The sequence below is a fragment of the Lipotes vexillifer genome, unplaced genomic scaffold (genome assembly GCF_000442215.2).
Source record: "Lipotes vexillifer unplaced genomic scaffold, Lipotes_vexillifer_v1.1 scaffold250, whole genome shotgun sequence".
Lineage (NCBI taxonomy): Eukaryota > Metazoa > Chordata > Mammalia > Artiodactyla > Lipotidae > Lipotes > Lipotes vexillifer.
The window spans coordinates 1,539,773-1,551,702 of NW_006785198.1; the positions used below are offsets into that span (position 1 = coordinate 1,539,773).

The 11,930-nt window shown below is 34.4% G+C and overlaps 1 protein-coding gene across 1 annotated transcript in view; it reads right to left on the minus strand.

Annotated features, from left to right (window-relative positions):
• Positions 1–11,930, minus strand: part of COL24A1 (collagen type XXIV alpha 1 chain) — a 382,692-nt gene that overhangs the window by 34,028 nt on the left and 336,734 nt on the right. The window contains exons 48-52 of the mRNA XM_007457245.1: positions 5,541–5,648; positions 3,766–3,873; positions 3,620–3,673; positions 2,959–3,021; positions 122–175 (exon numbers count right to left, since the gene is read on the minus strand). Coding sequence (XP_007457307.1) covers positions 122–175; positions 2,959–3,021; positions 3,620–3,673; positions 3,766–3,873; positions 5,541–5,648 — 387 coding nt within the window. The remainder of the gene's footprint in view (positions 1–121; positions 176–2,958; positions 3,022–3,619; positions 3,674–3,765; positions 3,874–5,540; positions 5,649–11,930) is intronic.

Sequence of the window (11,930 nt, forward strand, 5' to 3'; positions counted from 1 at the left end):
AAAAAAAAAAAAAAAAAAAAAAAAAAAAAAATATATATATATATATATATATATATATATATATATATATATATATATATATAAAAGGAAAAAAAAAAGAGCTGTATTGTGACAAACTTACAGTTCTACCCGTTGGGCCTATTATACCTTCTCTGCCAAGGGGGCCAGTGTTTCCCTGTTGGGGTTAAAAAAAAAAAAAGTCAGTCAGTCTCAATGCCAGTATAATTCAGGAAAATTCTAGAAAACTTCTTGCACAATGGCAAAATAGTCCATGTCCACATAATTCCAGTTTTTATTACAAAATCTTACGGTATTGGCAGAAATCATAGTAATTTTGATTTGACGCAATTCTGCATATTATTATGGTTTCCCATTAGGAGAATTAATCTCTATAATTTCTAACAAACTGATAAATCAGCATTACAATTTTTATGTGGTGATAGATTCAGTGGTGCCATTTTATATATGTGTCATTGCATAACAAATGCAATTACTTTATGTAACAAAGACTACATAGAGTCATGGACAAAATTTTGAATATATTTATTTACAGATGTTGAACAAGCAGATGTTTGAGTAACATGCAGCATGGAATTGAGAGAAATTATGGGAAAGAACTAGAGGGCATCATTTGTGACCGGTTAAACTTCTGGCTTCTTCATCAGTAAAATAAGAATGCCTACTTCACAGGGCCACTGAGAATTAAATGTGAAAAACAGTTTTGAAAGTGTAAGCTGCTATTTGATTATGAAGATAACCTTGAATAAGCTGGATCTCTGGTCAACTCCTATACTAAAAATGGAGCCTATCATTTCTTAATGAATACAAAATACATGTTTTAGTTATTTTCCCTCAACCTCCACCCCCGCTACCACTAGCTTCAAGTTTCAGTGTTTCTAGCTCCACTTAACGTGGCATATATAAATGTGGCTATCTAACAGGCTTTCTCTTTGTCCAACTCCTGCCAAGATACAGAAAATACTCAGTGGAGATAATTATAATGCCATTCAGTCTATTGACAAATAGCTTTAAGATTAAGTTGGCTTAGAATGAGAGAAACTACCTGATACTCTATAAAGTAAATCTAATGAAAGCACTTTTAAATATGAAGATCTACTTTAAGTGATAATTTTAAAATATGGTTACCAAATCATAAAGGTCCAAAATCAAGAGGCTTGATTTCTTATCCTAATCAAATATATCCTCTAGATTGGCTTATTACTGGGAAAAAAAAAAAAAAAGCCAAGAAAGTGTCAATCTAATAAATTTGAACATGATCTAACTCTCTGAAATAATGATTTGTACATATTATTCAGTCAATCCAATGTGGATTCAAATTCCAGCTCCTCTACATACTAGCCACATATGGCTTTCAGCAAATTACCTTTCAGAGATTTAGTTTCCCTACCAGCAAAATGGGGATAATAGCATCTCTCACAGGATTTTTATGAGTAAATGATATAGGGACATAAACTGAACACCAGTACCTGGTACATAATAGTTTTTTGCTAAATATTAACCTAGCAAGACTTTTCACTTGTCTCTACAATGACTTAATAGGAATATCTGCACTTATAAATTAGTATTTGTGAGCTAGTTACCATAACCTTACTATTGGAGAGCTGATAAAATTTCTGGAGCTGCAAAGCAGTATAGGCTCAGATCCTGGCTTACAGAGACACAGCACCTCATATGACTTTGCTTAGGACAGAGGCTAGGCAGGCAGCCAACTTCTCTTTGACAATATAAAGAAAGGATTTAATTAATTGAGAACTTAATAACATCAGAATGAATGAATTTAATTAGTGGGGAACTTTATGTAAGAACTTAAAACCAATATTTATTACAGAGAAGCCTATCCATACATAACCCACCTGTGGATGATAAAGAATTGGACTTTACCTAAAAGCACAAGCTTTCCATGGTTCTTCAGAAATCATAAAAATAACTAATACATTTGCACCTGGAGCATGTTGAGAGGGGTCTTTAAATAAACATTTCCCATGACAACACTGCTCTTTGTATTATAGGAAATAATTTATTGTAAGAGTTAGGGAAGCGGCGTAGGATTTTAAAAATTTGACTTTTCATTTAATATTTGCACAAGGTAGTGGTTTTCAGTTTTAAAATTCTTCTTCAGGACTCAGCTCTCCCCTATCTGAACTGCTGTCCTTCCTCTCTCTCAGCTCTCTCCACCCTTGCCTTAGCAGCTGCTGTTAGCCATAGAGGTGCTACTCATCACAGTCAAACCAGTGCTTGGCTTTTATTTTTAACCTTTTTTCTCTTTAGTTTTATAGATCATCTCATCAGTTAGGAGAGTGTGGTTAATAAAAACAAAAAAGCAAACAAAAACAATAACCAGTTAGTGCTGGTGACTTATCTATCCTATTTACGTTCTCTACAGTTTGCAGTTTCAGGCACTAAACAGCTAACCAGAGTTCTTCAGAGCCCTGATCTTTCCAACTCTTGAAGGAGTTTCTCGTTACTCTCTGGGGATACCCACCCCTGAGCAGAGGAAACACAGCTATTGGGAAACATTTTTCAAAGTGTGGTCTGAGAAGCGCTGGTCATAGACAAGCCTCATCCAGGTGGTACATGGGGGTGGTCTCTAGTCCCTGGTTATATTAATGCTTATAACATGAAACTGCTTTATGCTTTTTATAATCTATTTATTAACTGGTGTGAGTTAATAAATATATTATCCAGTAGTTACATTAATTCTTTTTTTTAAAGTAAGAACTGGGCAGTACAGGTGGTCTATGGGGTCTTTTGCTCAAACTAAGAAACGTACTGAAAAAGGTTGAGAATGTCTGCATGTGCTCTAATGAGTTTCTGTTTTAAGAGTCATTTTTTAAAGTTATTAATTTGGAGTATATTTATTTTAGAGTTCTTAACCCTAATTCCTGTAGTCAACAAAGAATCACAATATCTGGGAAGGCAGAACGACTTCATACTTACCCTCTGTCCAATAGGACCTTTAGGACCTGATATTCCAACAATGCCAGCATCTCCCTCAGGACCCTAGAAACACAATAAAAAAAAGCCAAAATATGAACATTTAGTACATGAAATAACCTTGTACCAACGTATTAAGAATTGGCTCTTAAAAATGGAACTTGATAGTTAATGAAGTTCAGGCTTAAGTATTTTGGAGGAATTGTACTGAGGTCTACAATGTACTTCAAAATACATCAAAAATGGATGGAGAGAGGAGGAGGTATAAATAGATGGGTAGGTACATAGTCAAGCAAGTAGAGTAAAATGTTTTGGTAGAATTTAGGTAACAGGTACATAGGTGTTTACTCATTCTCTCAACTTTATGTTTGAAATTTTTCAAATAAAAAGTTTGGAAAAACAGAATGGGAAGAGACAAAAGCTAATTATTCCATAAAATTGCTAGGAAAATATATAGTTACATAAGTCAAAATTAACATATTCAAAACTCAAATATATTACTCTGTACCAACTGAAATTTTGCAGATTAAAAAAAACAAAAGCTCAAGTCAGAGATTAAATATTGGTATTTCAACATCTGTTTTTTGAACAGATGTTGAACATTGGTATTTCAACATTGGTATTTCAACATAGCCGGAGATGAGCAGAAAATATGTAAACATACTTTGGGGCCTGGGAATCCTTGGAAACCTGTCAAACCTTGAATACCATGTTCTCCCTGCAATGTGAATAGATATGATAACCATTATTGTACGATGTTGGCCTGGTCTGTAGAGTAAGTGCTTAGTGTATTTCCGAGTTGTCACCTACAGACTGCCCTTTCATGCCAGGCTCTCCACATGGTCCTTGATCACCTTGTGCTCCTCGGTGACCTCTTTTACCTGGAATTCCAGGTTGACCAGGTAGCCCTTGTTCACCCTACGGACAAAAAAAAAAAGAAAGGTTATCTTGACTTTAGAACCTATAAACATATTGGCTTTTAAATGAAATCTAAATACTGGCCCATCTTCAGGCATGTGTACAAGGCACTAGAGAAGTCAAAATCTGCATGATTATTCTCCCCACCAATAGTTTCCACATATATAATATTTGATTACAATGAACAAGAAGTGTGGCAGCAGGGAAATAGAATTCCAGAGATTGTGGTCATGACTGTGGAAAGAGGAGGGAAGAGGGGGCCTGCAAAAGCAGGAGGAGGATAGTGGGGCTACAGAGAGAATAGTGAGGGTGTAGGATGTATGGAGGCATTTGTATGAGATGGAACTTGTATTTTATTTGAATTGAAATTATTTTGCTGTCTTACATTCAGAGATGATTCAGCTATCTGATATCAGAAACAGAGCAGAATCTCTTGAAGTGTGAACCCTGGTTTTTGCCATGAGTATCTTTTCAATTCCATCATTAAGAAACTTCAATTATCTGTTTCCCAAGATTCCTTTGATACCAGTCCTCTTTATCCCCTAACAGTTCACTTTTAAGACATACTTTATTATCATTATTTTATTTTAAAAAGTCAAGTCCTTTTAAAATTTATTTTTATTTTGTTTTTGAAATGAGGCTTGCAATAGCTTTTGCCATTTCTAAAAATAAACTTAAGAATCATGTGGAGTTTATAGATAAGGTAATGAAAAATGATGCTTGGTAGACTTTGACCAAAGCTTTAAGATTAGCAAATTATCCTTCACTGTACTGAGAGAAAGATACAGCTTTGGGACTTGACAAACTGGATCCTTTTTTTTTTTGCAGATTCACACATAAAAGGTAGGGATCTTTCTTATTTATTTTCCTAGGTTTAGCATTTGCTCAGCTATCTTGTATTTCAGTGTAAAGGGATATTCATGGTATAAACATTAACAGAAAGGCTCAAACTTTAAACAGTAAGCTGCTGGGTCATCATTTTCAGTTTACCCATATGGGTCAGAATACCTAGAAATTCTTTATAAGTGGAACTCTGAAAATCAAATTAAGAGGTAATAATGATGAGGGTGCCAATATCTTAATCCTAGTCTTTTATGAAATAGCATTAGATATGGGACTAGTCTCTTGGTTGTCTGGGTCAAATCTGCACTGAGATATTTCTAAGAGAGGTTTTGTATGGAAAGCCTATTGCCATGTGGCAATACTCCTGGCAATGAATGTTAAGGCAAGACAATTACTATCACTTTGACTTTAAGAAATAATCTGTATTCCTATCAGATTTATCAATTGGTTGGTTAGGTTCAGAAGTAGGGGAACAGGAAGTATAACTGAGAAAGTATGCAACTGGAAGTAAATAAGATTTTTCTGTTTTGGCGGAGAAGGTGGATGACAGAAAGGAAAGAAGAACCAAAATGAGTCAAAGAACATTTTTTAAAGCATCACCAGTCCTGGGTTTATGAGTAGTTTTGGCAAATGACATGCACTGTGGCTATCACGGGAGATGGCTATGTCAAGGCCACACACTTACGGTTTTTCCTAATGTGTTTTCATGTTAGCCAAATTTTATTAAAAGCTATCAGTCTTACCATCCTGTGATCTAGCCAGTAAACTCAGGGCCAGGAAGGATGGTCAATACTGCTCCTCCATCAGAACAAACATGAAAGTACCTTCGGGCCTAGAACTCCTGGGCTTCCTGGAAGGCCTGATGAACCCTTTGCTCCTTGAGGACCTGGAGACCCAGCCAGTCCCATTCTTCCTGGGCTGCCTCTGATGCCCTAAATAACACAGATAAGAAATGAAGACTGGTGCAGCTCCTAGAAAATCCATCCAGACACTCAATAAATGAAGGAGGGGTTGGTGTTCTGAAAGCCTACTGTTGATACACTGCCCAGGTTTGGGAGTTATCCTGGGCTTCTTTCCCAAATAAGTGAAATGTTTAAATAATGTTTTGGCTCACCTAAAATCTCTAATTACAGTTAATGTAATGGTCTTGGGTTTTTAAAATAAAAATACTGAGGCAGCACAAAGTCCACCTTTGTACTATCCACCAAAGTCAGTATCTTCTGACTAAGTAGCCTAGATGCGAAGTATGTTTGTCACATTCTAACTCTTTGTGTTATACTCCTGTGTGCATGACAACTCTAATTAACCTACCCTTAAGAATATTCTTCTTATTGTGGTCATTATTTCTCAATATATACAAATACCAAATCACTACATTGTACACTTGAAACTTATATGATGCTATATTGATTATATCTCAGTAAAAAAGAATATTCTATTTTTCAATCACACATGACTCCAGAAAATTTGCTTCAAATAGCTTAATTGGGAATAAAGTTAAGTAAGCAAACAGTATTTCCTCAAAGCCAAATCCTAAAACAAAGTTGGTAAACTATGGTTTACCTCTATGGTTTACCATCCCCTCTTTTTGTAGAGCTTGTGAGTGAAGAATAGTTATTACATTTTCACATGTTGAAAAAATCAAAAGAAGAATAATATTTGAAGATGTGAAAATTACATGAAATTAGAGTTTCAGAATCTGTAAATAAAATTTTATTGGAAAACAGTCATGCTCATTCATTTATATATTGTCTGTGACTGCTTTGTGCTGCAATGTCGTTGTGGCAGAGACTAAAAGGCACTCATTAAAAAAAATAATAAAAATAAAAATAAAAGGCACTCATTGCTTCCCACTACTGCTTGTTGCATTGCAAATTACAGTGATGCAATTATAACTTGACAGTGTTTTGAGAGGAACATATATTGACTCATTGTGAGATTTTATTATCAGTGCATATCGTTGTATCAAAACAAGAAAAGAAGAAAAAAGTGGATACCCCAATAAAGATGTTAAAAAAAAAAAAAAAAAAAAAAAAAAAAAAAAAAAAAAAGAAGAAAAAAGTGGGCTTTGAATGTTGTATTTTTGAGGCACAGTGGAATGTGGATTATTTTGTGATCAAATTAGATGTCAAAGCTTTATTTATTATGCAATGACACTATAGTTGTGCTAAAAAAAAAAGTACAATATACATCAACATTATCACACCAAGCACTTGACACAATATTCCCACCTCACAGAAGTGTAACAGAAAAATTAGGAAACCTAAAACAGAGTATCTTATCACAATAAAAATTCTTCACAAAAATTTGAAAATGAAGTTGCAACTAAAGTTTCTGAGTGGCTCATTTGTTAGTCCAACAAAGTTGCTTATTGATAGATTTAATTAAATCGTGCAGCAAAAATAAACTCATTTCTTAACATTTTGGCAAGAACAGTTGCTTAAAATGTCAAGGACACTGGAGCAGCATCAATAGTCAATTGAAAAATAAGGCAAATGCTTTCAAGTGGTTTTCCTTGCCTCTTGATTAATCGACAGATGTTAGTAATACTACTCAGTTGTTTATTTGAGGAGTCATTGCTGAGTTTGAAGTGCCTGAAGCATTATCCTGTATGAATAGTTTGTGGAGTGACTATAGGTAAGAATATTTTCAAGTAAGTTAAAACATTAAATCAGTTCAACCTGAAGTGGTATCTGCTAAAATGTGATAAAACTGATGGCAATGGATAAGAGAAAGACTAACTAGACGAATTAACAAAACTTGTGAAAATGTTAAGGTATTTAGAGCTATGTTCATTTATTGTATTATTCATTATCAGGTACTCTGAGGAAAATACTTGAATCTAGCATATGTTATTGAGCCGGTACTGTCAAGAGTGAACTCCATTGACTCTTGTAAATTTAACCGTCGGTGGTTCTGTGAATTTGTTTTGTCAAAATAGAAACTGAATATCCTTTCTCTAACATGTAGCAGTTTGATGGCTTAGCAGGGATAAAGTTTTATTGAAATTTTTGAGACTATGATTGAAGTTTTTTTGAATGAGAAGAACGGCCCTCAACCTCTATTATGGAATGATAAATGGCTTTAGAAATTAGATTTTGCTGCAGACTCATTTAATGTTTATCTATGAATTCAACCAAAAATTGCAGGGCAAAACAATGCTCACATGTGAAACATACTGTGATAAAGTCATTTTGATGACAACTAATGTTTGAATCACAAGTAATGTCAAACAGCTTTATACACTTCCTGTGCTGTCAAAAATTAAAACAAGAAGTGAGATCTCCATTTCCACACAAATTTGCGGTGGGTAGATTTTCTGAGCTCAAACACTTTCAGCCTTTGAAAGTGAAAAGCATTTTCACTTTCAAAAGCATTTCTAAAGCATTTTTCAGACCTAGATGCACGAAATTTCCATATTCAAAATCCATTTAACTGTTCACTTGAGGAGTTCAACTATAACTTCAATTGGAAATGACTAATGTACAATATAATGACATTCTAAAAGGCAACTACCAAGAGAAGAATCTAACAGAATTTTATAAATTCCTTCCAAGCAATGAATATGCTCAATTAAAATCATATGCTCATGAACTGCAGTATTTGGCAGTACATATCTGTGTGAAAAGAATTTTCAAAGATGAAATATGTAAAACATGCAAAATCTCATTCTAAGTCATATTAACAAATGAAATTTTGATGATAGGAAACTGTAATAAGCTAAACGTTATCCCCCTTGCAAAAGAATTCTGTTTTTCTCATTAGTAGACTTGTATCACAAAAAATTATACTACATTAATATATTTTAAATTTCATAAATAAAAATTTTGTGAAAACTTATTTTCTTTCTTGTTACATAAGTTCTTAAGTAATACCCTTGATTTTGCCTCTTGCCTTGCAAACTCAAAAACAGTTACTAATATTTACAGAAAAATTTTGCTGACCCCTGTTCTAGGAGGTGATTGCTACTTTCTGAGTTGATTCCTGGGATAATAAATTGGGTGGTGTAATAGTTGTTCCATGCATTCAACAATATTTGTTGAATATCATCTATGTGTAAAGAAGGTATCATGAGAAGCCCTGTGGAGGATACAAATATAAATAAGATATGGTTTTTATTTTTAAGAAGCTTAAAATTAAGTTTAAAAGACTGTAACATATAAATAGTTATAATAAAGGCAGAAATGTAAAAAAAAAAAATAAAGACCAGATGAGAAAAGAGACATAAAGTAAATACTAGAAAGGTTCTGAAGAGGGGAAGTTACCTTTGGTGCTAATTAGAAAAGAAATTACTGAGAAGGTAGGGTTAACTGGATCATAAGGTAAAGCTGTTTCCCTTAGAGTTATAAATGTGGTAGGAGAGATAACTGACTCCAGATAGGCTAGACTGATTTCTGTGGAAGGCCTGCTTGGGAGAATAGGATTTAAAAGGTAAAGCCAATTTTGAATTTAATGCTAAAGCACTTTTCCTCTTTTTAAAAAATGTTTCCTCCAAATGATCACATATCTTTTTATTCTCTTACTGGTGGTAAAAAAGTTCAATATATTAAAAAATTACCTTTTCTAAGCAGATTTTCTTCATGATCACAAAACTCACTAAAATAATGAATAAAATCATATTTTCTATCACTATCACTAGGTGCCATGTATATGCTCAGTGCTTAGGACATAGGCTTACATTCCTTAGCTTGACCTGCAAATCTTTTTTTGTCCCAATCTACATCAACCATTTTATCTCTCACCATTTATCTATATTAGTGGCTCTCAATATTTGTAAGGAACCATTATGAGGGCAGAATCTATATAGGGAGGGAGGAAGGGAGGGGGGCATGACAGAGGGAGGGAGAGGCAAGGGAGAGAGAGAGAGATCCACATTGTGGACTTAGGATTCAGGTGGTGTGGTTCTTCCACGTTGCTTGCACCTTATCCTAAGTCATTAACCTATGCTAGTTCTTTCCCTCTGCTTCTTGCTGTGTGTTTTACATTGATTTGATTTAATTTGGTCTGGGAGCCTTTTGGTTCCATATCTCTGGGATAGATTATCTGGTAGTGTACTTTCCATATGAATTATGAGAACCCTGGAGACATGAGATGGTGCCATTGTAGAGCTCCTCAATACAAATGAAGGCAAATCCAGTCATAGTCATTTGAGACTCTGGGGTACAGAATTTCAAAAATGTTCAGGGAAGGGACTTCCCTGGCGGTCCAGTGGTTAAGACTTCACCTTCCAATGCAGGGGGTGCGGGTTCGATCCCTGGTCGGGGAGCTAAGATCCCACATGCCTCAGGGCCAATAAACCAAAACATAAAACAGAAGCAGTATTGTAACAAATTCAATAAAAACTTAAAAAAAATGTTCAGGAAAGATATGTGTTATACCAATGGCCAGAATTCTAATGGGAATATGACTATAGGAAAGGCAAGTTTTAAAAACAAAATTCAGATGAATAGTGCCCTTCCCAATAAAAACAAAAAGGGGTTGAAAAACCTGAAGAAACCAGTGGCCTGAAGAGAAAGCAGATTATACAAGGTCATAAATAAAAGATGGAAGGAAGGACATGTAAGCCAGGAAGAAAACAAACAGACCAACAAAGTCGCTCCAGAATTAAACTAGGTGAAAGGTTATAAAATACGAATGAGTGTAGAATTAAAAATAATAATAATGGGTTGTCTTTCAAGACTGAGCGTATCCTGTGTCTGGCTGTATTAGACAACTAGTGGATCCCAGTTGGAGAGGAGATGTATCACGTGAAAGATCACCCTAGATGACTTTAGGACACCTCAACATTCTGCAGTTCTAAAATAGTACCACTTTACCTCACTTTACTTGTAAGTTTAGGTATTTTTAAAAATCTTTATTCTCCAACAGAAAAAAAAATGTATCTTTTGGGTGATACATGAACAATGGACATGCAAAGACTGCTGAACATTCCTGAGGTCAATAAGTATTTTTAGTGAGAATAATAAAGACCATATGACTAGTCCTTAGGGTTAACTGTACACGAGAAACTTCATTTTACTTGCAGCGCTATCAGACATTTAACACAGCACAATAAATATGTTCCAAATCATTTACTGTTCACATTGGTTTCTTAGAGAGAAATTTGAGGAAAGTAGCAGAGTGTTCTGTACAAAGTTCCAAGCAATGTTTCATACAAGTAGAGAACAAACATTTATTATGAATATACAGATGGATGAGTAATTCTGCTTTCAAGAGAAACAGATGCTAATCCCTAGGTATTCTTTCCAGTGTTTTCTAAATGATTTGTCTAAAACCAATCAGCAAAGCGTAAGTCACTGTGAGCAAATTTTAAAAAGTAAATAAAATCAGAATTACCATTAATTTGTTCAGAGATGCTGAGACCAATCAATAGTTTACCTGAGTCTTAAAAAAGTTAGTAAAATGATGAGTACATGATGTCTCATGGCCAAAAACTTTCATTATCCTCAGATAGAAGGCAGTCTCCCTGCTGAAATTGGTTTTGACTCTGTCAGAAAGTGTCAGTTTTTACAGGACTGAAGCTGATGGCTGCTTAAGCCTTGGGTTTCTAAGGAAACAAGTACTTGGATCAGTAATGACAATAATGTCAACCACAACGACAAGAGTTACTTTTTATTGCTTACATTTTATTGCGTGTCTTCTATGTATAGGAAACTGTAATGGCAATATGGTTGTGTTGTTTTATTTAATCTGATGTCAGTTAAGGAAAGAAAAGGAAGTTGCTTTCCACTTTGACTTCCCTGTGCAGAAAGGAAGGAATAGTTTTAAGTCTGCCTTCATCCTGGAACTAAATGGAAAAATCTGGTAAGGAAAATGGGGCTAACTACACATATTAGAGACAGACACAGAGACAAATTTTGGAACAATGATGACTGGTTTGCATTTAATAGTGAAACATACCAAAGAGAACAGTTATGCTATTTGTTATTCCCCAGGCCCCTTGGTGTAGCTGTCTTATTCTCATTAGAATTAAAACAAATATATTAAGAAATAGAATGTGCTAAATCAAGGCAACAATAGAAATCCACATTTTAAAGAGGATTAGCAAAGGAATACTATCTTTATAACGTTTTGAGTAAAATGAAATTTTTTAATGTGAATTTCACCGATTTTTCAATAGTAGATTGATAAATTTAAAACTACACTGAACTGAAATTAGTTGATGTTTTTATCTAAAATAAAATTACTAGGAAAACAGTTTTTTCCTTTCCCTA